Source organism: Anopheles merus, chromosome 2L (assembly GCF_017562075.2).
Source record: "Anopheles merus strain MAF chromosome 2L, AmerM5.1, whole genome shotgun sequence".
NCBI lineage: Eukaryota > Metazoa > Arthropoda > Insecta > Diptera > Culicidae > Anopheles > Anopheles merus.
Genome location: NC_054083.1, coordinates 52,866,711 through 52,894,690, shown reverse-complemented (window position 1 = coordinate 52,894,690; position 27,980 = coordinate 52,866,711). Strand labels below are relative to the sequence as shown.

General features: G+C 49.4%; 1 protein-coding gene across 10 annotated transcripts; it reads left to right on the top strand.

Annotated features, from left to right (window-relative positions):
* The first annotated feature begins 6 nt into the window (after positions 1 to 6).
* On the top strand, positions 7 to 27,595 carry LOC121591383 (kinesin-like protein KIF13A). Of its 10 annotated transcripts, none has more exons than XM_041911802.1 (15): positions 7 to 104; positions 2,366 to 2,754; positions 3,408 to 3,495; positions 16,262 to 16,694; positions 17,278 to 20,692; positions 20,758 to 20,903; positions 22,238 to 22,288; positions 22,879 to 22,966; positions 23,039 to 23,125; positions 23,492 to 23,554; positions 23,816 to 24,304; positions 24,378 to 24,809; positions 24,878 to 25,014; positions 25,101 to 25,281; positions 25,349 to 27,595. In XM_041911802.1, exons 2-15 carry the CDS (start codon positions 2,703 to 2,705, stop codon positions 25,426 to 25,428), a joined length of 5,742 nt encoding a protein of 1,913 aa, XP_041767736.1. In that variant the 5' UTR covers positions 7 to 104; positions 2,366 to 2,702; the 3' UTR covers positions 25,429 to 27,595. The 10 variants fall into 10 exon arrangements, with proteins under 10 accessions (XP_041767736.1, XP_041767735.1, XP_041767743.1 ...); XM_041911801.1 differs by having other exon boundaries at positions 7 to 112; XM_041911808.1 differs by having other exon boundaries at positions 50 to 104; positions 2,370 to 2,754.
* The last annotated feature ends 385 nt before the right edge of the window (positions 27,596 to 27,980 follow it).

Here is a 27,980-nt window from a genome sequence, read left to right as displayed (position 1 = left end):
GCTTGCAGCGCAGGGGTGCGTTAGTTGTCAAAGTGAACTGTGCCAGTCAGGAGTTGTGATGGAATTGTTTCGTTTTCCGGTGCAGGTGCAATAAGCAATAGGAGGTGAAATTGTAGGTTACTGGTGTGTGGTGGTGTGGCTGGTACCGAACAAATCTTGTGCTCGCGAATGAATGGGTGTGATGAAAGTGAAACAATCCGTGTGCGTGTGCGTGTATGCTGGACTGCGCTGGTGAAGAAACTGGACTAATCTTCCCTCACCCGCCCTCTCTTTGCTCCGATGAGGGCTGAGGTAGATAAGCTGGCATGAAAGAACGGGGCTTCCAGAACATCGGCCCCGACGACTGGACGAAGTGTTAGCGGGGCAAGTCTCGCACGAAAACACCAACGGCACAAGGCTATCCTTTGTTGCGGGCATTCACACACATTCGATTAGAGGAAAGCAGCCCTTGATCGTAGCGTATGACTCCAATTTGCTGCTGGCTGGTCTGGTGAAACACGATTGTCTGTTGTTGTTGTTGTTGTTGGTTTTGGTGTAGTGGTGTTTTGTGCCACTGCGAAGAGAAAGAGAGCGTTCGTATTGCGTCCACTCTGCGTATGCGTAACACCCACTCCATCCATCCATCCTGGAAAGGGATTGTCATAGGGAGGAGGAGGATGGTTAAGGCTTCAACAACCCCCCCTCTTCAACCCGAAACAAGGGACACTCCCCACCTTATCCCGAAAAATGGGGAAGAAGTTCGCACAATACGGCCCGAAAAAAGCAAGATGGCGTGCTGCATTGTGGAGGCCTCCCTCCTTGAAGGGTAATAAATCCCTATCTCCCCCTTGGAAAGGGGGGGGGGGAGTGTGGGTGACGGTGTGTGTGTGTGTATGTGTGCTGAAAGGTTGAGCGAAAATCCCCCCAGAGCGGGCTGTAGCGCGGTTTGGTGAGATTTTCATTGAGCGCGCGCTCTCTTCCAGATGGTTTTGCATAGCCCACAGTCACACAGACACATTCACACACACTTTCTTTGCCCTCGCTCTCTCTCTCTCTCTCACACACACACACACACACACACACACACGCTGCCTGGAGGGTTGGTGTGTCTGTTGGGGTGGTGCGCGCTCGCTAGTTTCTGTGTTTTAACCCTCACGAGCCCACGAGTTGATTAAAAGCCCCACTTTTTCTCGAATTCGACACACGGACAAACGCACACACACACATGGTGCCGTGGTTTTGTTGGTGGTGTTTTGTGCACGCCAAAAATGTTTGCGCACGCTACTGTGTATGTGTGTCCTGTCTCACTCTCTCTCACTCTCTCTCTCAGTGTCTCATTGGACGCTTTGCTAGTGTGCGTTTCTGTGTGTGTGCTTATTATCCTTTCCGATTCAGGAGAGCGCTGAAAGGGCAAAACGCATCCTTCCGTAGGGTTTATTATTGAATCGCTTCCTTCGAGTGTGACTTGACGTCTTTGCGAGCAGAGCGGCCGCAAGTGCTGGTGAAGAAGATGGGTGCGTGTGTGTGTCTCGGAATTTGTACGTGCAAGTGTCCTGATGGAATTTCATTCCGTTTATTACATTTTTGTACTTGTTTTTTTGGAAACTCATTTTTCATGTGCAGCAACCTTTGCCGGGGATAGAACGGTCATTGTCAAACCCTCGGCGAAGGCCGGAGTACACAAAACCATGAACTCACGATTAGGTTTGGAGGGTGCCTGGAAGGGATATGATTCATCAAACGATAACGAGTGTGCAGCGCAACATTAATAGGAAAGGGTTCTGTGTTTTCTTTCATTAAGTGAACTCATTTGCGTCACCCGCTTTTGACAAGGAGAACGGTTTCGTGAGTCTGTGGCTCTAAACTTCCAAAGTATCGGAGCGTCCTTGAAAGCTGAAACTCTCGTGAGGGGACAGCACGAAAAGCAAGCTTTGAAGAAAGCATCAATGAATTAGAGCGAGAGCAACAGTACTTGGTCGAGGGCGGTTGTGTTGGGTCGTATGGGGGAGGTGTTGTGCGGGCAGAATAAAGTTGAATCAAAAGAAACGCGAGGCATTCATTTCGCATGGAGTAGAAGAAGAAACCATTCAATGTCATGAAAGCGACAGTAGTACGCCAGTGTGTGATTGTGCTGATGATGGAAAGGTGTGTGCTGTGCTCGAGAAGCTCGAGAAGCGAAAAAAATAAATCATCGCACACGTTGATGAGATTGCTCTTTTAAGTGCGTGCGTGCGTGTGCGCGAGTGTTTGTGTTCCTTCTCCTCGCGTGCGTGTGTGGTGATCATCATCGCGGATGATGGATGTGTGATTTGTTTCATTAAAAAGCGCTGCAATTCTATGCTTATCTGGGCTCTGTTTTTCCTCTCTATTGGTGATTTTTATTTAGCAAGGTGTTTTTAGTGTTTGTTGTTAGTGTATTGTGCCGCGCCGTGTGCTAGAGAGAGAGTGTGTGTGTGTGTGTGTGTGCTGCGCGTACCTGTGCGTACGGTTTCGTGCAGGTGTTGCGGTGGTGGTGGTGGTGGTGGGTTGCGCAGGGTTTTGACACATTACCCTTCGCAATCTGCTCATTGCATCCCAAAGTCCCCCCCCCCCATCCCCAAAACCAACTCTCTGAGGCTGAGGGTTTCCGGAGCTGCTGCAGCATAGCGACGACGGACGCGCGCGCGGTCCAACGCACACTTTCTTCCTCGGGCGGAAAACGGAATCATCATCAGTGAGAAACCATGTCGGACAAAATCAGAGTAGCCGTGCGGGTTCGCCCGTTCAACCGGCGAGGTAAGGACGAGAGCAGTTTGTCTCATTTTAGGCGAAAAGAAAAAGTCACAAAGTGAATGGAAGCGGCAAGGTGGAGGTGGTCATACAGTCTGCTGGTTGTTGGTTTATGACATGGCAGCTAGACAGGCAGCTGCCGCTGGTCGCTGGTGAGAATTACTCATAGCAAGCCGTCATCGCGCCATATGAAACACTCCTCCGCACGGCTCACGCCGACCGAAGAAGAGGAGGGAAGAAGGAAGCGTACGGACAAAGGAATAAAATAGAAATCACTCACAAGCGACTGAACCCGCGTGCCCCACTGGTGGCGGCTCATGTTGGACGTGACGTCAAAATCATTAGTCAGCTTTACACAGACAGAGCTCGACTCGTACATGTCCACATGGTGTCGTGATCGAACAATATTCGATTCTATTTCCCCCTTGCGCTACCAGAGAGCGCTTCCGGTGCCGATTGCCCGCAGCCGAGTCCCCGGATAAGGGATTAATATTCTAAAACCATTTACCAACGCCAAGGGACGGTGCCGCCTTTCCCATTCACGTTGTGGCGTTGTCTTTTTTTTCCTTCCTCCGTCCTCCGTGCTTCCCTTTATAATCGTATAGCCATCTAACACACACCCCTTCTCTCTTTTTCCATGTGCAATTTTTCTTTTCCAGAACTCGAACTGGCCACAGAAAACGTGATAGAAATGAATGGTACACAGACGATTTTGAAATATCCTGCCAGCCTAGATAAAATGGAAAGGTAAGGCCGCTTCACCAAACTCCGCATCCTCCTACCCTACCCTAGCCGTGGGTCCGGTTCGTCACCGCCAGCGCATGAAATATGCAAGTTTCACACAACTCAACAACACCCCCCCCCCCCTAAACTCGCCAATCAGCACCCTGAATGGGGTGGGAATGGGGAGGGCAAAACTCGACAACGTGTTCCAAAACCAAAAAGCAATGCGTGTGCCCGGGGTCGTCGAAGCTTTCCAGTTGTTCGAGGTGAATGGTTAGAATGGTCGATTGGAGGAGCAGGAGGAAGGGGTAAAGGGGGAGAGAGAGAAGAAAAAACAGCACGATGAAACGCAAACGGAAATCAAAACAGAGAATTATTTAAGCGCACGTTCTACGTTCACCTGCACCAACCACCACCATCACACACACGCGCACGCAAGAGTTGATCAAGCAGTGGGCAGTGTGGTGGTGGTGCTGGTGGCAAGGGACTAACGAGACGAAGGTCCTGGAAATGGAAAGCAAAGTGCCTACCCAGTTCCCCTATAGCTCGTTTGTTCTATCCAAATCGAATGAAGTATGGAAGGACCTCAGGGGCGCAATGTACACCACCACCAATGTGTGGGGCCTGCGGGGTTGGAGGCAAACCACTTGGAGGTCTTTCGTTCTTACGCACTATAGCGAGTTATAAAATGAACATCGACGGGGTGGGGTGCGCTGGGAGGTAGTTTAGCATAAAATACTTACGAAAGAATCCAACTCCACCAACTCCTGGGTCGGTTACCGCCTTCTTCACGCGCCATCCACACCGAATCCGGAGTGATTGCTTCGATAGTAGAACGTGTGTAGTATGGATTCTCGATAGAAGCCTTTTTTGTCGATGGATTGGTGTGCTTGGTGAGGATTTATTGGGTTTCCCGATTGTTGTTTAAACCCTTTAGGGGGAATTCATTCCAAGGGTAAACGTAGCAAGAAAGTTCCCTGAAACTGAAGAATGCATGAAGAATATGTTGTATTTGTACCTCCAGCTGATGGGTTGAAGAGTTGTACGTTGTTTGAAAACCCGATTTGTAATTAGAATACTGTAAAATGAACGATCTTGCGTTGCTAACGAGTCAGAAGTGGCGCTCTCGCCGTACGTTGCAACTCAATTAATTTGCCTCCATAATTAAGCGGCGCATAAATCACGCGAAAATATTAATGAGACCGAAAACGAGAGGACAACATTTTATCACTGTCCCTGCTGCTGTGTCGTGCTGCTGTGTCCTTTTCCTTCTGTCGGTGTTGGTCCGTAAAGGGTTTAGGTACACGTACACACCGAAAATTCGCTACGACGATGATGTTGGCGTGTTACATTTTGTCCCCGGCTGGGTTTCTATCGCTCTGTGCGCCATATTTCCCTTCGGGGTTGGAAGGAAGGAAAATCCATTGTACTGAACGGTCCCTCCATCTTTTGTTTTTTTACAAGCGCCGTCTTTTCTTGCCTGCCATTCTCTTGGCATTTATATGACAGTATCATAATTATTTCTTTTTGACATTTTCGGGGAGAATTATAGGGGGGTGAAGAATATAGGGGGGGACTGTAGCGTAGGAGTAGAATAATTTGAAGTAGTATGCACGACGTACTCCTACACCGACCGCCCGTTTCATCGAACGTTCTCTACCGTGCCTGCTCCATTCTAAGCATTATTGTACAATTCCTTGGAGTACGGTACAAGAATTCCTTCCAGTTTGTGCATGCCCTATATTACCAAAGCGTTTGTGTGTCGTAGCTATTGTTTCACGTACACCGAATCGATTTTCGCATCACATCGCCGTCGTGCGCATCCTGTATCTTTCTCTCCTTCAATGAAGATGCTTTCGCAATGAAACGCTGTTGCGCTGCGTTTATGAGTTTTCCGCTTCGCTATCACATCGCTCCGACCGGTCCGATGGTTGAAGAGTCCTTGCGAAAGCAATATATAAATGCACACCGGTGGAGGAGAGGGCCCCCAAGGTGTGTGTGTGTGTGGGTACAGGTGTAGCGAGCGAAGGAAGCGAAACACGACACAATCAAAAGCTCCTTTTGCTGCTGTTGCTGTGTCAGGTGGTGAATGGGTTGTTGGCGGTTCGTCGCTTGGTGGGTTTTGTGTCATCACCCCGTCGCGTGAGAGGGAAAGGGATAGAGAGAGAGAGGGTATTGTCATTGGCCAATGAGCAAGAAATAAAACAACCTTAAGCACATCCACACACACATCGAAATGTTGCAACGGAAATGCTACCCCATCGACGATAGATACACCACGAGGGGCGAAAATCGTGCCGGGGGGGCCACTTCGACGAGGCTCTTTGCGCGAGATTGCGTGGCCGCCGTTTGATACGAAATCGAAAATCGACCCCAAAAAGACACCCGCACACCCGAACCCGCGTTTTGGAGTGGCGCGTGTTGTGTGTTTGACTGACCTGATGATGGGTGGTGAGGGAGGAGGAGGGTCGCTTTGTGGACCGCTAGAATTCAGTACACACCCGCACGGCTTACGGTGAAGGGGAGTGTGTGCCCCTTTTGCTGCAGAGGAGGCGTTTTTGGAGCGCGCGCGCGTGCAATTTTCTACTTCTTTTGGTGTGTCGCGTACAAGTCTTCGCGGTCGCTTCGTTCGGTGGTGAGATACGGTGTTGGTGGCACTCCTGTGGTGGCCGCGACTAGTGTCGGAATGGGTAATGAGGAGGAGGAGGAGGACGAGGACGAGCTGTGGACGGCACTGGCAGAGGTGATCCAACGCCGACCAACAGCGCCCGAGGATGGCTGGGGACGACGCCACCGCCGGCGATGGGTCAACCTGGTCGACCTGGTGCGACGCTGGATAAGGACGGTTTTTGCACTGGCACGGAACCGCATGGCCCGGGCAGTGCTGTCACCTTGGGCTGAAAATAACAATTATTTATTTTCGTACAGTAGCATAACTACCAGCAGTAGTAGTAGTAGTAGTAGTAGTAGTAGCACTATCACAACTACCACCACTACCATCTGCACCGGAAATGGACGGTGAGTCTCACATTTCAAACACACATCTAATCTGAAACTAAAGGTAGACCAAAGGCCTGCTAGATGGAGGTCCTTCCGTGTGCACAAACACACTGCCGGTCCTTCGACGATGTGCGGAGAGGTACATCATCACCATCACACAATCAAAGCAGGCGAACGAACACGGCAGTGGCGCGTGGTATGGTGTGGCGTGGTGTGGTCGCCTGCAAGGCCTTTTGGGCTCATCATTGTGGGGTTTTTATTTTTCCAAATAGGATATACGTATACCTGGGAGTTGTCGTTGGTCGACGTGGCGTGGCATGGTGGTAGGGGTGCCGTATTCGATCGGTCCATTGCACAATCGAAAGACACTGCGAGGAGCACGAGACGGCGCTGTGAAACGTGTGCTCCGAGGCAGAAACCGAGGAGACAACCGAACCGAACGAGTGATTGTTGTGTGTTCCGTCTCCAACTGTGTGTATCATCGTCAAGCAATCACTTCCTTTTCCTTCGCTCTCTTTGTCTCTCTCTCTGTCTCTGTCTCTGCAATCAATAATTCAGCTGCGGGCTTCATTAGAGTGGGGTGGTGGTGGTCCGCTCGCCCGTATTAGCTGGAGCTCTCTTATGGGCTTATGCAGGAAGTTTGCTTTGCACAGCCCCGAGCTCAGCTCGGTCTCGGTTTTATTGGTAATTTACATTACATTATCGTTATGAATCAATTCTGGGGTTTCTTTTAACGTAACCGCACAAGCATTTAATATAGGCGAGCTGATAAAACATTCAGCTGCTGCCGGGTCGATTATGGCTTTTTTTTTATTATTCGCAGAAAGGTAGCGCAAATCTTTGACCGATTTTATCGATGACCTAAAGCCTCCCATCGCACCCTTATTTGTCAACTTCACTTCGCGCTGTCTCGCGCTCTCTTGTGTTTCTTTTTTTGCGTGTTATCAATTCTTCGTAACCGAGTTGATATCATCTTCTCTCGAAAGACCTTCACTTTCTGGCCCTTGCGGAGGGTTGAACACCAACGGGTGCGGCAGTGTACTCTGTCATCCGCCAGCACACCGCCAGCTCTCCTCCATTCCCGTCGCAAAGGTGTCAAAAAGTCAACAAAATTAGCACGAACCTGTCAGTCACACCGTGCACGGTCGGACGCTGCTGTTGGTGGTGGAGGACCACCCGTTTGGTTGTGTGAAAGCGAGAGGATTTTGTTCAGCCACCCAAGCACCCAAGCACAGGGACAACAGGGTTTTGGAGACGCGGGAAAATGCAATTCAATCTTTTCTTGTTCAACCAACAGCACATGTGATGGGAAGGGAGGGAACCAATGATTTGCATTGTGGCGCATCGTTTCTTTATCGCAGTTGGCTGGTGGCGGCTCTTGAATATGAATGCACGGCACTGCTTTTCCCGGCCTGCTAGGACGTAATATTTTGCAATCTGCTTTGCCTACACCACCAGTGTGTCCGTGCGCATCCTAAGCATAACGTCGTTCCCATCCATTCCATCCCATTCCCGTTTCCATGTGTTCCCGTGGAGCCTGTCCGATAAAATAGGACACAAACGCACACAGACAGACAGCACACTATATTCATATCGCTTTTCTTTATTTTATTTTCTACTTTGACCATTGTTGGCAACGTCGTCTTTCTTGCAAAAAAGAGGGATGATGCGGGGATACACTTCTCTCCGGAAGTGCTGGGAACGGAAAACCGGGGAGAGCAGCAGGAGAGGGTTTTGCACACATAATTCGATGCCATCAAGTCTGGAACGCGGTCGACGATGGGGCGTCTCCAGCCAGCTTGTGTGAAAGAAGAGGCTAGCAAAATGGTTGTTTGTGCCCGAATGGCCACCGTCTAGGGCAGACACTCGGTCGGCGGTATCACCACCTCACACGGGACAGGAAGAAGCATTTGCTAGGGCTCTTCCTCCCTTGCTGATAATGGAGCCTACAGTGTCGTTAAATCTGTCGGAAAGAGTTGGTGTACGCTTTCCTGTCGTTTTCGTCCGTACCGTAGTTTGTCCTTTTTCCCCTTTGTGGCCTGGTGTGGCGTGGGGAAGAATATCGCCCGGGAATTGGAACTTCTTTTCTTGCCGTGCCAAAAAGGAAAGCAAATCCCATCCCTCCCCAACCGAGACATTGATACATTACGCACTTGCTGTGACTGTATTTGTGCGTGTGTGTGTGTGTGTTTTTCTCTTTTTTTGGCTTGTTTGTTTTGTCACTGAGGTGAAAGATGGATTTTCAAAGCGCTTTCGATGGAAAAACTTTTCCACCGCTCTACCGTGTTATGGTTGGAGCTTTTTTTCTGAGTTGTTGGTTTGTCTTCTCCACTGAGCCCACACGACCCCAAAGTGTCTTCGGATCGGAAAATGAAAAATGTGTGTTACTTGTCTTTGCGGGGAATTTCGATCGATCCGCGGTCACGCCATCGCAATCACGGAAGTTGCCCCATTAAACCGTGCGCGCGGTGCGGTGGTGGTGGCGGCGGGCACACGCAGCAATGGGGGAAAGGGAGTACAGTTAGCGAGAAAGGCCAACCTGCCACCAAAAATCGATGCATTTGAGCTGTATTTGGTACCGTCCATGAGGAATATGTTTTCTCTTCTTTTTTTTGAACGTTTGGGTTCGACGTGCTTTTTCCCTTTTCCGAGTGCTCCAATTTCTTATCACTTAAAACCCCCCGTGACGCTGCGGTTGGTGCGATGTGCGGTCGCGAGTGTGTTTGTATTTTTTTGGGTAGTATCATCCGGTGTATCTTCGTGCCATTCCCCCTGCCATGTTGTTCTACCCTGTGAATAGCACACGAGAAACGTACGTCGGCGGCACCTGCACCAGCTTATGCCTTTGGCTGTCGCCGCCAAACCCCCCCGCACAGGCCCCGCAGTCAGGGTGTGTGCGATGGACGTGTTCAGGTCAGCCCGGGCGATAACATACATTTTTATACAGAAAAATGCCAACGTGTGCTCCACAGCATAGGGGGGTAGGGGACAAGGGCCTGGTGGTGGGGAGAACCGTTGCATTTCAACCTGTCCGGTCGGTCGGTCGGTTGCCCGGTCGGTGGGCTTAATGCTATCAGAGGTGGCCGCCGATAAGGGCTACCTCTCAACCGTAAAACCAGTTTCGCTGCACTATCGCTACTTTCACGATAATGTAAAATAGAACGGTTTAAAGTTTAATTAGCGTCTGCTTGGGCTGGTGGGGTGACGGTAACTATAGCAGCCGCTTATGTAGCAGCATCGAAAGCGAGGCACGTTTACACAGTAGTCTAGTGTGTCTTGCAATTTAAATGAAATCGACTTTCAATGTGCTTCGGCTTATTGGTCTTAACTATGGCGGCATAACATGAATGAAATATCTGTTCTATGTAATTGGGGGTGATGATTACAGCGAAGAAAGTTAGCAACATAAGACCCTCAATCGTAATGATGTCCAGCACTTCATGAACTATGCACGTTATAGGCTTAGAAAAGAGAAGCTTTCTTAGAAAATCCCCAATGCACTAAAACCATCCTGCTAATGTCTTCCGGATGTATCCCCAATCCAGAATCTGCCGGCCACATGGCCCATGCGATTGAGCAATTTATTTACCGCCCCAACCGATAGAAACGTTAACAGCCGAGCTTACTTCCCTTTCGCCTGTTCCCCCTGTCCAGCCATAATCGGAGCTTCCTTCCTTCCATAATGAGTCAAAGATCATCGGACGAATGGTATGTTCGGGCCGTAATCATAGCAATTTTAGTGCATGGCCGGCGAAAAATCGTTCAACAGGTTCCGGGCACGATTCGATTGCGGCCCCCATCCCCCGGGCAAGCAAGACGATGATGTCCCCGGGTCGTCTTCCAACTCTCGTCGGTGAGAGTTACTGATGCTCAGAAGCTGGTCTAGGAGGGAAGGACAAAACCGGGCGGTCGTGCTTTCTCGTGCTGTGCTGATGTTTGAGTCCACTTCTACCGTTTCTCCCAATATCGAGCAGTAGAAAAGTAATCGGTCTGTGTTGTGGCATTCAGTTGCCGCCGGTACGAAGGGGGGAATTGCCTCATTATGTGGCCCCTAACGCTCCTTCCCCGAAAATGGCCCCGCTAGCCATGGACCATCTTTGCTGTACGGTTTTCGTAAACATTAACGTCTTCTTGTCATGCTTTTTCGGCATTGGGTTGCTGTTGAACGGCGGGGGCTTGTGCAATGAGACGACTCGCTGTGCACTTGGGCCATGGTTCTGGTTATTTAGGGGAAGCATTATGATGGACCGTTTGGAGGAGCAATAGCAAACAGTAGCAGCAGCAATTACGTACAGTCGATTTGTGTAGGCTAACAAAGGCAAAGGCAAAGATTACTTATTGATCAATCGACTCGGTTGGAGATGGGAAGGAGATCGTTTAGCATGAAGCGATGTGCCTTTCGCAACCACCACCACACCATCTGATTAAGGCAGGTCAGTTTGTGCTTTTCATGCACGTAAAGACAAGCAAGAGACCGTATTATCTCACACAAAAAAATGGGAACGTTTGACAGTAATGGGATAAAGAAAGAAGGAGGGCCCAAAACAATCCAAAACCGAACCGAAAATATACAAAATATGCTTCTGGTCTATTTGGGGACGCTCATTACGCATGCAATACGTGTCTGTCGGTCGAAGTCGAATCCCTATAGAAAGTGTTAGAACTTTTCGCTCGGATCCCTCCCATTCGTGTCTTTGCCTCTCAAATGTCGATACAAAATTCACGTCTAATGTCACGCCTGCTGGCGCGTCGTGCGGCCAAGATCGGTTAAGCAATGTATGCAAATGTAAACGATAAATACAAACGCTGTGGGCCGGACGTTATCTCCTTTTCCGAAGTGTACACGGGTACAACGAATCGCTAGGAGACATCTTTAGCGACCGACCAACTACCCCAAAACAACAACAACAAGTGGCGTGTTTACGGTACACAAGTGGTTTTACAGGGAAATTCTTTCGCGGGGAAAAGTTGCTGTACAAAAGTTCTTTTCTCCCTCGCCGATTCGCGCCACGAACCAGTTTGCCACTCTAATTCAATCACAGATGGGTGTTTTCATTGTAGTAGAAAAGAAACACACGCAAAAATGCCCCACAGGGGGTGGGCAGTGGCCACCCTTGCTCAAGCTGTGTGTTGGTTTAACTCACACACACTGGTTTTTGCAGAGATCGTTTTGCATGATAAGTGCTGCTTTTGACGGCTTTTTTCGCGTCACTGCTGCCGCCGCCGCCGCGCCGATCCATCTATCAATGTTGAAGGGGAAAGTCAATGGGGGAATGGAAAATCACTACCCCTTTCTACACCTCGGCAGCGAGTGTGGAGAGTTGAAGAGGAGAAAAAGAAGCATGATGAGCCTCCTTTTATGGCATTTCATCACGCAATTCCCAGTGTGTGTGTGTTTGTGTGTGTGTGTTCTGGCTTGGATACTGAGAATGAGTGGAAAATTAATTTCCAACCAACGGATAAAAGGACATCGAGAAGCCAAGTGGGAGGAGAGAATCAAGTCGGAAATAGTATTTCCCTGTCCCAGTTAGTCCGTCAACGTGCGGTGTCCGGCCGAGAATGGAGCGACGGTGGTTTTTGTGGTCTCACTTCACAAACACAAGGTGTGGCCCACTGGCTGGTTGGGTCTGTGTTGTGAATCGTGTTCGGGAAGGATTTTAACTCCCCCCCTCTGTTTTCCACTAATGTGTGACTTTATTTGTGCGTCGCCTACTACTACTACTCGCCCCGTTCGTCGTGGTGTGCTGTGCGATGTGGTCTTCCAGCTGGCGTAGTAGGGCTAATATTTTTAATTAGTTTGTCTCATAAATTCCCATCCCTTTCATTCTTCTGCTTCTGCTACTGTTGCATACTACCACCGACAAACCGACATGACACTGGCGTTACAAAAGTGTCCCACACGAAAGTACTGTCATTTACCAGTGAGGCGAACACTTCTGTCAAAGTAAGCTCTGTTCCCTGCTGCTTCGATGTAAACAACTTTTCTAAATACAAATGGCGAAGGAAGTGTGAGGCAAGATTTTGTGAGAATTATTGGACAAAACACCCAGGAAAATCATTTTATAAGTTTCCAAATCAATGCAAAAGATGTGAGAAGTACATAAAACAATACGCATTGGAATTTGCGAAGAAAAACAAAAAGGGGGTTTAGCAGTTTCTTCTCTGTGTCAGTGTAGTAAGCGAATCATTATAGAGATGGCGCTAGTGTTTAACGTATTTTCATTTGAAATAAGGAGACAACTTTTGAAGCTCATTTTGTTCGAAGTGTCACGTCGGTTTGTCGGTGATACTACTACCGGTGGTGGCGCCATCGTGACCACCGGGCACCATTTCCGTCGATAAACGGCAGCGAATAAATAAACCCATTACGCGGTCCCTTGGGGACGCTTAATCACGCCTTTTCACGGGCGGAAAACAGGGCTAGAGAGAGAGAGAGAGAGAGGGATGGATCTTTAGAAGTTTATGAGATTTTTCGCAGAATTGAGGTGTGTTGTGGTGCTGCTTTTTTTTTTGTTCGGTATTAGAATAGATGGTGGGAATTATGGTTCGCTCTGCGGTGCTTGCAAAATCTGTGTGGAGCTTCTTGATAGTGGGAATTAATTTGCCTACTTTGATTTTGTTGACACTTGTGTTTGTTCCACGTGCGTGCAACACGCTTGAAGCAGTCCGTAGAGCAGTTCGTGGTTGAAATGGCACGATGGGAAAGTTGCAAGAGAGAATGTCTTGTGTTTGTGCGGTCGCTTCAAAATGACCAAACAAAAAATATACGACGACCGACCTACACACAAACTCAAAGTAGGAGGAGGTCTCTGGTGCGTAACTGCATTAATTACGGCATGTATTTTTTTTTTGTATTATTTTTCGAGGGTCGCCAAAATGGGCCGAGATGAGCGAAGAAGACGAGCAAAATGCCACACAAGCCCCACTCGACTCCTCCACCAAACAAGAGTAACACCATCCATGTTTCATGCTCTCTCTCTGTCTCTCTCTGTCTCTTTTTGTGCAATAAAGTGTGCTCCTCGTCATAAAGATAAGTAATTTGCTGGTTGGAATTGCACCACCATCACCACCACCACCACCACCACCGAGGGGGCGAGCCAGGGTGGAAAGCTTAACTTTCCAAATGCTCGGAGGTTCGGCTGTGCGCTGTGGTTTGTTCGATGTAAATTTAAAGATATGGCACTGCTGTAAAAACGGAGCCCGTTGTCGTTGTTGCAGTTGTTAAAAACAATGCGCCTTCCAGTGTGAGATGATGGGTTGGTACTGTTGGCCTAATTTTAAGCTTTATTATTTGCACGGCCCATAAACATACTGATTTTCATCGTAAATTAACAAAAAAGGAAGCAATTTAGGGCGTGAAGATGATAATGTTATTTCGCCCGATATCGTAAAGGACACCATTGGGTGACATTTGTAATCTCTTTCCACAAATCAGTGGCGCAATTGGAGCAAGAGCGCACGAGTTATGTGACGAATTGAGTCTGAATCATTGATAATCGTTTGATAATGCCAATCGGGTGTGTAATCGCCGCGCTCTCCAGCGTCAGCAGCCTTCTCACCACGGTTACGTGTACCTGTGAAGCTTGCAGTATGAAAATGCTCTGCATGCTGGTGTTGTGTTGCCTCTTGCCACCACCAAGGTTCGCGAAGGAAATCGCTCTGTACACCGCCACCACTAGCGATTACCGCCAGCGTTTGCTGCCAGCTCGGTTAGCGAGCCATGGAGAGAGAAAAAAGAAGCAAAATGTTATATTTAATACGCTCCATGCAAGTCAAACAGTAGATGCATCAAACGCTATTACATCAAACGAAGAGAAACAAAAATAGAGTTGAATAAAAAAAGAAACACGCTGACCGACGATCACGGTTGATCCTCAAGCAACAGTACAACAGTGCAGCGGGAGACGGGGGTGTGGGTTTGTACGTTAATAAGCGTTACTTTGTTTGGGTCGGGAGGGGTGTTGGAAAATTCAGAAGGAGTGTAGGGTGGGGGTAGTTTTCCAAATCGTGCCACCCCGTCCCCGTGTGCGGATTACCGAAGGTGAAGATCTTTTTTTTTTGCCTTTGCGTTGAAGCCTTTGTGGCCACACGAACGCGCGAAACCTTGGCAGGAAACTCTCGAACTCTCGAAAGCTCCAACCGAACCGAAACGCACAAACGTGGAGTGCAGAAGGAGGTGGTGGTGGTGGTGGAATTGGTGGTGCCTAAGCACCCACGGCACCAGCGAATGAAGCAGAAACACGGGTGTCCGATTTGTTTTCTTCCTTCTTCTTGCTGCCGTCGTGCTGGGGTTTTTGCTTTTTGTTTTGGGGTTGGTTTCTGTGTTACTACTGTTTGTTTGACGCGGGTTTTATGAGTATTGCAGTCGACCCCCTCCTCCTTGCGAATAAAGATGGAAAATGTATAGTAGTAAGTGGCTTTTCGGTGCGGTCCTTCCCCAACATCGGCTGGATGGAGCACAGAAACCGCCATAAAGAAAAATTACTGGCGCAATTGGCGCAACAAATGGAACACCTCGGATAACTTACCATCACCCCTCTCCCTCACACACACTCTCTTGGGACACAAACGAGCACTCCCCCCCCTCTCGGCACCCGAAAAGAACGGTATGCGTTTTTCATTACATCGTTTTGAACTGTGTGTGAGTTTCTTTTGCCTGCGTTTGTTGTTGTTGTTGTTGTTGGACGATGATTTGATGATGGGACCTTGGTATGTTGGTGCGTTTTCTTTCCTTTTCTGCACCTCGGAAAAGGTACGGTTATGGCTTGTTGGAAAATAAGGTTTTTCAATGGTGCAAAAAAAAAACAACAAATGAAGAGGAGGAAGACGACATCTCTCCAACAGTTGGAGCAAACTGCAGTTTTAAATTCCTTTTTCGGTACGAAGAAGGTCGTTTTGCGAGGAAATTGAAAGGCGCCCACCCCGAGGAGGAAAGAATATTTCCACGATGAGGAGACCCACCATTTTGTTTCTTTTTTGTTTTTTGCTGTTGTTTTGGGGCGTTTTCGAGAGATGGTTGGGGAATTATTTTTCAATTAAACTGAAAGTGTCATGTTTCCAGCGTTGGGCTGGGTGGGTATGGTGCCCTAAGTGCTCTCCCGTCCGTCTCGTCCGGTGGCGAAGAATTTAATTGGAGCAGACTTTTGCATAAAAAGTTGAGGTCCCATCCCTGGGGGGAGAATCTGGTCGTCGTCAAATAAAAAAGATGGTGATACCAAGGTGACAAAAAGGAGAGGGAGGCTGTGAAGGTTTCCCTGGTTACCGCCAGTAGATGTCGCTTTTACGCTGTTTTGCGCTGATGCTTCCCGACAACCAGAACCGTGCTGTGGTGGTAACAAACTTCTCCCGTCCGTTGTACATGAAGATAATCGGCTGTGACTGCTGCACCGTACGGATATACAGGAGGGAGCAGGGAGGGTCAGAAAAGAGCATCAACTGCACAAAGTTCGCGCGAAACGACTGCAACACACATGAGGGAACGCGAGGCGGCCTAGAAGCCACTTCAGCACTTTTAGATGAAGTGTGCACTCTCGTTAGTGATTATCTTTGTTGGAACCGCAAATGTTCGGAAAACTACTGGCGTCACAAAGAGGATGGTTGTGTGCTGCTGCAAGACCGCCGGAACACACCCACACCCCATTATATGTCCCCAACAGTTGCAACACTTTAATGGACGTCATTGTGTCAGCTTGGTTTTACAGCACGCGGGTCGCATATCTTCCAGCGCTACTACAATGTGTTTGCTACTGACGCTGTTACTAATACACTGTTTCTGTTCTACTTCATGCAGGAAGCCGCCGAAGATCTTCGCTTTCGATCACTGCTTCTACTCGACCGATGCGAACGCGAACAACTTTGCGTCACAGGAGCTCGTCTTCAACAACATCGGTCGGGACATACTGGAGAACGCGTTCCAGGGCTACAATGCGTGCATCTTCGCGTACGGCCAGACCGGCTCGGGCAAATCGTACACGATGATGGGCAGCCAGGACAGCAAGGGCATCATACCGCGGCTGTGCGACGAGCTGTTCGCCTCGATCGCCGCCAAGCAGACGGACGAGCTGAACTACAAGGTGGAGGTCTCGTACATGGAGATCTACAACGAGAAGGTGCACGATCTGCTCGATCCAAAGACGGCCAAACAGTCGCTGAAGGTGCGCGAGCACAACGTGCTCGGACCGTACGTCGATGGGCTGTCGCAGCTGGCAGTTACGTCCTTCCTGGTAAGGATACGTCGTCAAACTAGAGATATATAGAGCATAAGAGCCACTCCAAGCTTCCCTTTTACACTCGGAATGGTGGATTTGGGACGCTTAAATTGTGCAACATTTTATTTGGACACCTCGAGCAACCTCTTGGGAAGGTTTAGCGCTAAAAGGTTCCGCCCTGTTACCGACGTGTAATAAGCACACACACTCACACCTCAACGCTTTGCATACACTGGGAACGATTTGTTTTGGAACGACCAAACCTTTCAGCTCACTTAGCAGCTGCTGTGCTTGTGTGTGTGTGTGTGTGTGTGTGCTGTTATCATGTATCACGGTTCGTGTTGAACCAGCACGCAATTGCCACTCAATTACTCGACCGGACCTGCAGCATAATTGATGTTGCCCTTGGGAGGGAGGGGTTGCTCGCGCCCGTCGAACGATGATTCATCGGTTTGACACCCCGGTCAAGGGCTTTGTTGAACGGCGTGCGTGTGACGTTGTTAGATGGTGTAGAATGCGTAGTCGTAGTGTGCTGTGGAATAATGCACCAAATAAGGTATCTTCTTTCTCTCTCTCTTTCTCTCTCTTTGTTTTGTAGGACATCGATAACCTGATGGCAGAGGGCAACAAATCGCGTACGGTTGCAGCAACGAACATGAACTCGGAATCGTCCCGGTCGCATGCAGTGTTCACCGTTGTGCTGACGCAGACACTAATCGACACGCTGTCCGGGGTTACCGGCGAGAAGGTGTCACGCGTGTCGCTGGTCGATCTGGCCGGTAGCGAGCGGGCGGTGAAAACTGGCGCCGTCGGCGACCGGCTGAAGGAGGGCTCAAACATCAACAAAAGTCTTACCACGCTCGGTCTGGTGATATCGAAGCTGGCCGACAGTACGGGCGGCAAGAACAAGGACAAGTTTGTGCCGTACCGCGACTCGGTGCTAACGTGGCTGCTGAAGGACAATCTCGGCGGCAACTCGAGGACGGTGATGTTGGCCACACTGTCACCGGCGGCGGACAATTACGAGGAGACGCTGTCCACGCTCCGGTATGCGGATCGGGCGAAGCGAATCGTCAACCACGCGGTGGTGAACGAAGATCCGAATGCGCGCATCATCCGCGAGCTGCGCAAAGAGGTGGAAACGCTGCGCGAGATGCTGAAGCACGCCACGGGCAGCAACTTTGGCGACATGAAGCGCGTCGACATTCACGACAAGCTGGCGGAGAGCGAGAACCTGATGAAGCAGATTTCGCAGACGTGGGAGGAGAAGCTGGAGAAGACGGAACAGATCCAAAGCGAGCGACAGCAGGCGCTGGAGAAGATGGGCATTAGCGTGCAGGACAGTGGCATCAAGGTGGAGAAGAACAAGTACTATCTGGTCAATCTGAATGCGGATCCGTCGCTGAACGAGCTGCTGGTGTACTACCTGAAGGAGGAAACACTGATCGGTGGCCGCAGCAGCAGTGGCAGCAAGCAGCCCGACATTCAGCTGCTCGGGCTCGGCATCCAGCCGGAGCACTGTCTCATCACGATCGAGGACGGCGAACTGTACATGGATCCGATTGAGAATGCGCGCTGCTACGTGAACGGGTCTGTCGTGAGCGACAAAATGGCGCTGCACCATGGCGATCGTATCCTGTGGGGCAACCATCACTTTTTCCGCGTCAACTGTCCAAAGTCGGCCACAAACAGCACGGCACTGGGTGCCTCGGAACCGCAGACACCGGCACAGCACATGGATTACTACTACGCGCAGGAAGAGCTGATGCAGAACGAGCTGAGCAACAATCCGATTCAGGCGGCTATCTCGCGGCTCGAGAAGCAGCACGAGGAGGACAAGCAGGTGGCGCTGGAGAAGCAGCGGCAGGAGTACGAGAAGCAGTTCCAGCAGCTGCGCAACATCCTGTCGCCGACGACTCCCTACGCACCGTACGCACCGTATGATCCGTTCCGGCTGGGCAAGCTGCCACCGAACACGCCGACGGCGCAGCTGCGCGTCGAGAAGTGGGCGCAGGAGCGGGACGAGATGTTCAAACGATCGCTGGGCCAGCTGAAAACGGACATCGTGCGGGCGAACGCGCTCGTGCAGGAAGCCAACGTGCTGGCGGAGGAGATGGACAAGCAGACCAAGTTCAGCGTTACGCTGCAGATTCCGCCGGCCAATCTCAGCCCGAACCGGAAGCGCGGTGCGTTCGTGAGCGAACCGGCCATTCTGGTGCGGCGCATGAACTCGGGCAGCCAGATCTGGAGCATGGAGAAGCTCGAGAACAAGCTGATCGACATGCGCGACATGTACCAGGACTACAAGGAGCGCCACCAGGCCGCGATGGAGGAGGCGAAGGCAAAGTCGGATCCGTTCTACGAGTCGCAGGAGAACCACAACCTGATCGGTGTGGCAAACATCTTTCTGGAGGTGCTGTTCCACGACGTGAAGCTGGACTACCACACGCCGATCATCAGCCAGCAGGGTGAGGTGGCGGGCCGGCTGCAGGTGGAGATAAGCCGCGTGGCCGGCACCTTCCCGCAAGATCGTATGTGCGAGTCGGCCTCCGAGAGCTCGGCGGACAGCCACGAGGACGATGAGGACTCGCCGGACACGCCGTCACCGCCGCCGCCCACCAACAGCAATCAGATCAGCTGCCGGATCAGCATCAAGCAAGCGTCTGGGCTGCCGCTCTACCTGTCCAACTTTGTGTTCTGCCAGTACTCGTTCTGGAACCACGAGGTGGCGGTAGTGCCGGCGACCAATCAGGAGGTAGCCGGCCACAACCAAAACATAACGTTCAAGTTCGACCACGAAGCGGACTACATCGTGACGATGAACGAGGAGTTCCTCGAACACTGCTCGGACGGTGCGCTCTCGATCGAGGTGTGGGGACATCGATCGGTCGGTTTCTCCCGCATGAAGGACTGGGAGGTGGAGCAGCAGCAGGCCAAGGCTCGCTCGCTAGCCGACCGTTGGGCGGAGCTGTCGCGCAAGATCGAGCTGTGGGTGGAGATCCACGAGCTGAACGACAATGGTGACTGGGCACCGGTAGAAGTACAGTGCGCCCGGGACATGCTGACCGGTGGCGTGTATCAGCTGCGGCAAGGGTTCCAGCGGCGGGTGATGGTGCGTGTGAAGCCGGTGCAAAACTCTGGCACCCTGCCGATCATCTGCCAGTCGATCATCAACGTATCGATGGGATGCGTAACCGTCCGCTCGAAGCTGCAAAAACCGATGGACTCGTACCAGGAGGAAGATCTGACCGTGCTGCGAGACAAGTGGAGCGAAGCGCTCGGACGCCGACGGCAGTATCTGGACCAGCAGATCCAGCGATTGATCAACAAGGACGACAAGACGGAACAGGAGAAGGAACGCGAGCAGAGCCTGGTGAACCAGTGGGTCTCGCTGACGGAGGAGCGAAATGCCGTACTGGTACCGGCTCCCGGGTCCGGCATTCCGGGTGCACCGGCCTCCTGGGATCCACCGCTCGGCATGGAACCGCACGTTCCTGTCCTGTTCCTCGATCTCAACGCGGACGATCTGTCGACGCAAGGCCTGTCGAACGATGAGGTTCCGATGGCCGGGCTGAACTCCATCCTGCCGAAAGAGCATGGCAACAAGTTCTACAACTTGCAGATAATCCAGCACCTGGACAAGGACATTTGTGCTATTTGCAGCTGGGACTCGTCCATCCACGATTGTGCGGCATTGAACCGTATCACGGAGGCAAACGAGCGCGTCTATCTGATACTGAAGACGACCGTACGACTTTCGCATCCGGCGCCAATGGACCTGGTGCTGCGCAAGCGGCTGGCCCTGAACATCTACAAGCGCCAGAGCTTCACCGATCGGCTGAAGAAGCTGCGCATCGGACGGGCGGAGTCACTGTCGCTGCAGTCGGGCGTAACGTACGAAGTGGTGTCCAACATTCCGAAGGCATCGGAGGAGCTGGAAGATCGCGAGTCGCTCGCACAAATAGCCGCCACCGGGGACGATTGTTCGGCAAGCGATGGTGAAACCTACATCGGTATGTGTGGTTAAGATGAAGGAATGGAGAAAATGTCCTAATGCATTTTGTTGTATGCTTTGCAGAAAAATATACCAAAGGAGTATCGGCCGTGGAGAGCATTCTGACGCTTGATCGGCTACGACAGAGCGTTGCGGTGAAGGAGCTGGAGCAGGTCCGCGGACCGGCACTTTCTATGCGCAAGACGGCCAGTGTGCCGAACTTCTCACAGGTACGCTTCCCATCGTCAACTCTCCACGTCAAACCAACACCACACGTTCCCGTGCCTTCCGTCCTGCGCTCCGATGGCAGCGCTTTGTTTTCTGTATGTTTCGTTTCGTACGAGCGAGTGGCCGTCGTACGCTCTACAATTTAGTTTAGCTACTAGAAGCTTTGAAGTTTGCTGGTTTTTATGAGAATGTGGATGAGCCGTTTGCGTTGCGCGGTGCTGCGCGTACGCAGTTCGCTCTGGTGGACTCTCTCTGGCAACGGTTCGGTCTCGGGGTTTTCCAGCGAATCGCGAACGGATTAAAATCAACCAATTATTAGCCAGCTTTTTGTTCTAGCCACAGTGCACTGTTCGTTTCGATCGGCATTTTCATCAGCAAGCAAATCACCATAAATTGTTAATATCACACCAACTCTACACCGCGCGCTCGCGTTTGTGTGTGTGTGTGTGTTGCCGCATATTATAGCATTCATGCAAATCTAATCTGGCGAATTTGATTATGTTTTCCTCTATGTTTTTCTTCTTCTTACCATCATGCGCGCCTTGCTTTGGGCATTAAAATGCAATAACTTCTTTCTTTTCTGTCTTTATTTATAACATACGCTAATGCTGTACCATCGGTGCAAGGCATATCGTGCAATTTCTGTCCTAAATCGTCCTTGTTCGCTCCCTAATGCTAATGCTGCTGTTGCTGCTGCTATTGCTGCTACTATTGCTCGTGTGCTACCCCTCCAAATCCATGCGTTTTAAACTCTGAACCTGAATTTGTTATCCCTTCTTCCTTCCAAGTTACCGTGATGTATTATCCTCTTGTTAATCTGGTTTTGTTTATGGTGTAAATTCGTCTAACAATTGTTTTCGTCTCTTTTTCTCTTTCTCTTTCTCTGTCTATCTTTCTCTCTGTCTTCTGTCTTCTGCAATCACAAAAAAATAATAAACACATTTGTCCTGTGTGCCTTATCAATGTGCGCTTTTTTTACCATCCCTTTTACAAATTAAACTATATTCTTAAAAATATAACTCATTTTTCCTGTGTGTATGCGTGTATGTTGCATATCCGTTTGCTTCAATGCAACTACAAAACTCCTTATTATTGTGCACCTGCAAATGCATTTCAAAATTTCACCATTTTCCCTCAAATGCTACTTTTCTTTCACAACCTACATGAAAAACTTCATCCACAAAACATCAATTTTTACGCTGCATTTTGTAAATTTGCTCATCGACAAATGATGCCCGTTTTTCGCGGGGTTCGCTCCTTTACCGTACGTACAAAATGTACAAAACAAAATGCGGGTGCGCGCGAAATCTTGATAATTAAACCCCGTAAAAAAAAGGCCGTAAAAGATGCCAGGGAGCTTAGTACGAGTCTCACCACCTCGAGGACAGTAAGTAGACGGTCGCTAGATGGAAAAGCGTGTTTTTTTAGAACTGTGTCTGTGGATGTTTGTTTAGCTAGTGAAGAATATGAATTATTGTTTTGTTCTTTATTCTTTACAACGAAATTCGAATCCAGTTTGGTAGATTTTGTAGGGAACGTAATTTTCTTAGATTTCTCCTTTTTACGTCGTACTTTTTTCCCTTCATATTTTTCCCTTTTTTTTCAATTTTCATTTTGACGTTGAACGTTGTTCTCAATCGTGATCTAATCGAAAGGATGATACTGCACTTTGCAGTTCCAACGTTAAGCGTGTTTTTCCTCTGTTCTTCAGGCTTTCACGCTTTCATTGGAAGCTTTCCAATCAAGGCTTTTATGTGTTGTTTTGTGTATGCTGTTGTTGTAGTAATTCAGTTTCGGTAACGTGTTTGGAAAAATGTTTTATTTTGTCGTTACTCAAGTAGAAACGGTGTTGTTTCAGATTGTCGACTGTAGTATTCGCAAACGTGCGACGAACATATCGACTTAAACAACATTTCCGAAATCCTCCGGTGTTGATTGTTCTTTGATGTCTAATGCTTGTTTTTTCGTTAATTGCAGATGCGATTCTTCGATGCCTCGTTCGAATCGTTGTTGAGCATTGGACGTTCGGAATCGTACGCTGACTTGAAGATGGGTCTTAACAATGGTGTGTATTACTATCTATCAACGTATGAAAGTTATACTATACAATAACACTTAATTTCTTTGGTTCTTACAGCGCAAAGCACCCGCGAAACAGCGAACAGCAGGCAAAAGATGAAGAACAACAACGGCGAGGAATCGTCCAGTTCGGGTTACGGTGCAGGTAGGCATCAATCGTGTACTGTGATAGAGTCGTTGTGTCGTGTTTAGACGTTCATCCAGCTCACCTTGACGTTTGTTTGATGTATCGTCTGTCCTACTTGTGATAGTTGGGCAAACTGTTGTAATGGTGTTAGGGTACTTGAAATATCCTTTTGTGGTAATACTAAATTTCACACGTGTACAACTCGCAATGCTCGGGACTTTGTCTCCTGTAGTAAATCTGTTAAAATGATTCAGTGTTTTGGAAAAGATTTAACAAAAGAGCTGTGCCTCTCTCTCTATTATACAACAGAAATCTTTTCCTGCCATCACTTACTTACCCACCATACTTTTACATTCTACACACGCTCTCACGAATGGAATGCAGCTCGTCCCACATTCCTCAATCTCAATATCAATCTGAATTCCTTGCGACTTCAGCCAACTAAACGTATGTAGCCCAATTGCAGTGTGTCGTATATGCTTTCCGTTGCTGCTGAACTTCCTTTGTTTTTAGAATTCATTGATCTTTCTTTGTTGTTCTATTTTTGTCGAACTTTGTTTGATTGTTGTTTGTTTCTTCAGCACTGATTCATTTGAAAGTTAAGTCTGTTTGATTTATGTTGCTGTTATTTTGGAAACTTTTTCTTTTAATAAAAATAGTAACGAAGTTGTTTCCAATTCTAAACAATGTTATTATTCCACTGTATAGCGTCCCCAGCCGCCAGTAAGTTGGCTCAACGGATGACGACACTACACGAGGAGCCGCTTATCAAGCAGATTTGCTACGAGGAAGAGGGCGAAGACCACTTCAGCGAGCCGGACTATCCCGAATACAACGATTTCTACGAACAGCCGATGGGCAAGAAGCCATCGCTGTCGAAGATGAAATCATCGTACACGGTTGAATCGTTCATTGACATCGACAAGCGCAGTCAATCGGCCGGCGGTGAAGGCATGAACTCGGCTGGCGGAAAGTTTGCAAGCAAGACGAAGGCAGAGTCAGCGTCGATGGGTGGAATCTCGTCAGCGCCAGTCTCTGGCGGCAGTGCAGGTGGTCCTGGAGCGAAATATCAAACCATGACACCTAGCATGAGCTCGTCCACCTCAAGCGGTTACGGATCGCAGGCCGTATCGTGCAGTAACCTCACCAACGATGACACCTATTCCATCCGATCAATGAGCGTCGGAGAAACGCCAGGTGAGTGGACATCCGATCCGGAAGGTTCCGGAGGACGATTTGTTAATGCGCGGGATCTTTCCTATGCCTTCAGATACTATGTCACCGTCCAACAAAATGCAAGAACAAATCATGTCTACTAGCAGCAGCACCAATGCCAAATCGGAGGAGGAATCAGTGACCTCTCCGACGACCTCAACGACCGCTTCTGAGCACACGCTGATGGCGGAAAGCATGGACAGCTATAGCAGCAGTCCCACGACGCGGGCCCCGCTCGGTGAACTGCCGAAGCGTGTCAACCCGTTCCTGAAGGATGCCAATATCGAAGCGTTTGACGATGGCATTGCCCAACTCGACGCTGCTAAAGATGAGCAGCCGCAGCAGCAAGCATCGGAGGAGGACGAAGGACTCGGTGGCGAACAGAGTCAGTCCGAATCGACGACGACAATGAGCGACTCCACGCAGATGGTTGATGAAAGCGAAGAAAGCGATCATAGCTCAGCTAACACCAAACACTCCTCAGATGGTATGTGATTGTGTTGGATGCTACAATCGAATTTGGTTTAACAATGTATTCAACCCATTTCTGTCTAGTGATGGAAAGCAGCTTCTCCTCGACACCGGGCAAGCAGGAGATCATCCCGGATTGGGTCGTTGTGGGCGAGTCCGTGCTAATAAGACCGTATAACACCAGCGGAGTGATAGCGTTCGTTGGCGCTACACATTTCCAGGTAATTGAATTCTCCGGATAGAACACGATGAGACGATAGCATTATTTTTTTATTATCGCTGCGCTTTGAACGATTTCCTTCTGCAGGGAGGAACTTGGATTGGCGTGGAGCTGGACACGCCTACCGGCAAAAATGACGGTACTGTGCAAGGCATCCAGTACTTTGATTGCCGCCCAAAGCACGGAATTTTCGTGCGCTTCGATAAACTGATCCTGGACAAGCGTGGTCGAGCGATGCGCGAGCTGAAGAAGGCAGAAAAGATGAAAGGTTTGTTAGAAGATGTGGCTTTGAATGAGCTTAACGATCATATTAATAATGTAAAACTCCATTTTAGCGGAACTTGCTGGTGGCAAGGGAGGACAAAGGCCACTGACCGGCGGCACCGGCACGGCAACGAATGGACCACGCAAATGATACGCGTTCAATCGTGGCCTCAGCAGCGCTCAGTGTTCGTCGAGGCCGTTCACGGGCCGGATGCGGTTTGTGCCGAAATCTGCCTCCGTTGCAGCATTTAACCGCGGTAAGTAAAGGACATCTCGCGTACAGCACACAGTTGGGTTGCCGGTGGCACAAGGAAGCGGAAACGCCAGAGGGACGGAGAGCTGGGAAAAGCCCAGTGCAGCGATTTTTGCAATCTTCATACGCTCGTCAGCTTCTTCAGCCCATCAGTACCTTCGGAATGGCAGAATCGCGGGGAGAATTGCAAAGAGTCATTTGAACGGAACGTGTGGGGGGTCACACAGCCACAGGCCCGACGATGCAGAATCCATCCCTTCTATCAAGAAGTTTGCTTGATATTTTGATGAGATGCTTTTTTCCTATACATTGACGTAGAACTAGAAGCTCGTGACCGAGTAGCAGTGACCGATAGGCACTAGAGGCACTAGAAACATACGCATTAATAGAGTCATGCCGCGAACGCTCTTCTACCGCTCTAGATAGTGAATGGGATACTACTACTCACCATCATGGCCAATCTGGCGCGATACGTGTGGGGAAGGGGGGGGGGGGATGTTGGGGTCATACAGTAAGCTGTATGATGCTACCTCCCTTCCTCCTCATCATCGTGCGATGGTTGAGGGTGCAAAATTAAGGTAATCTTATCAAATTACATACATTTTACAACTACTCATACCATTATCAAAAAAGATGTGCGTTAAACCGGCCGACCGGTGGAAGTAAAGTGAAGGATAGTATCTAGTTTTACACGTCACGCTGGCGAAGTAGTAGAGTGAGCGTACGGCGGCCGAGTCAGTAGGCAAAATGAATCGAGCGTTTCTCACACATGTCCATTTCTTACACATGTCGTTTTTGCATAAATGCATCTGTATGTTAGTTGCTGCACCTTGGTGTGATCACACAAAAGTACCAGCCAAAAAGCAAAACAAAAACACACACACACACAACAATACAGGACAGGCAAAGGACTCATACGAAACCGTTGAACCGAGTTGCTTGCCGATCACAGCTCGCGCGGAAGTTGAAGTTGTTTGTTTGAACTGCAAGCGTTTACGCCTTTCGATAGGCATTTTCGAACTGTTTGAACCCGATTCCATCCCGCTTTCGATAGAAAACTAAAAAAGTTGAAACACAATCTCTACACGTTTTTCGTCCGTTCAATGTGAAGCTGTCGCTGAGGTGGGAGAAGTAGAAAACAGTCGCCGAGGAGGAGGTAGCAAAACAAAAGCTAACGTACCATTTTCTGAGTGTAGTACATTTTCTATATATTATGTTAGTGGGAAAAGAAGTAGAGCACAGGGGGGGGGGGGGGGGGTTCTAGCACTTTGCAGTTTGTTAGGCACGAGAAAACGGGAATCGATGGGCGAACGACTCGTGAGCAATTTTCTGTCCGTTGGCACGAAAGTGCGGGGCGCGCAAAACCAATCCATTCCAATTTGCAATAAAAGCGATTCCTTCCGTTGCAGTGAGGTTGCCCGTGGAAGTAGAGCGGCCCTCTTGAACACATACACACACATACACGCAAAGTAGGGCGCTAGAAGACAAGCCAGCACACCAACACGTCCAACAGTAGGCAACGCTAGTATTCATCCCCTGTGCGCTGGTGTTCCATCCGGGAAGCGATTTAGGAAGCTCGTATTAAATCAGTCCATTCCGTTTCGAGTATTGACAGCAGATTAGTGTTGTGTGAGTGTATCTGTATATCTGTATGTGTGTGTGTACGTTGAAGGTAGAGCATCCATTCATTCGATCAGCATAGGGGGAGAGCAGCACTGTTAGTCTCAGGTCACACAAACCCATCTGCACGGTAGAGAACTATTCACTTTGATCAGCAACTGCTAGGGTTTGAGCTGTGCGGGGAAGCATATACAGTGCTGCACAAACACACACATACGCGCACATTTCTCGTTAGATCGAACGTAGAAGGGGAAGATGATCGAAAAACGATTGCTTTGGTGGCTAGGGTAACACTGGCCCTTCAGTGCTTAGCTCAACCGAAAGCGTCAAAACCGAAGCAGGCGAGGTACAAGACGGTTGTTTGTTGTTTAGTATTATTTGCTAGTGGCTGTGGCAAGCTTTCCAGCAAGAAGCGGCCTAAAGCATGCCCAAAAGCATGTCGAAATTAGCAACTAAGAACGAGCGAAAGTGATAGAGAAGTAAGGACGAACGAACGAGAAGTGTGTGCGTGTGTGTGTGTGTGTGAGAGCCAGTGCTGTTTATGTTTTCCCGCACTCCAGCAACTCCAGGCCGAAGGAGATAAGCAAGAAGGTACTGAAAGTATGTTGGCAATTATGATACATTCGTAGAAGGACGAAACGTTTAGGTCTAGATAAAGTCATACAATGGAACACCAGTGAAACTTGTTGATAGGCGTCTGTGCAGGAAGATGAACAGCAATTTGTCGGAAAACGGAAAGGCGCATACATGTTGTTGGGTAGATAGAATAGTAGATTGCAATAATGGAGAAAACACTCTGTCCCGTGCGATGACCTACGATGTCGTCGTCC

Bases quoted from the DNA above. Each gene is read 5' to 3' on its own strand.
- LOC121591383 (XM_041911802.1), top strand. From the start codon at position 2,703: ATGTCGGACAAAATCAGAGTAGCCGTGCGGGTTCGCCCGTTCAACCGG. The intron at 2,755-3,407 runs GTAAGGACGAGA...TTTCTTTTCCAG, and splicing joins TCGCCCGTTCAACCGGCGAG to AACTCGAACTGGCCACAGAA. The intron at 20,904-22,237 runs GTACGCTTCCCA...CGTAAAAAAAAG, and splicing joins GTGTGCCGAACTTCTCACAG to GCCGTAAAAGATGCCAGGGA.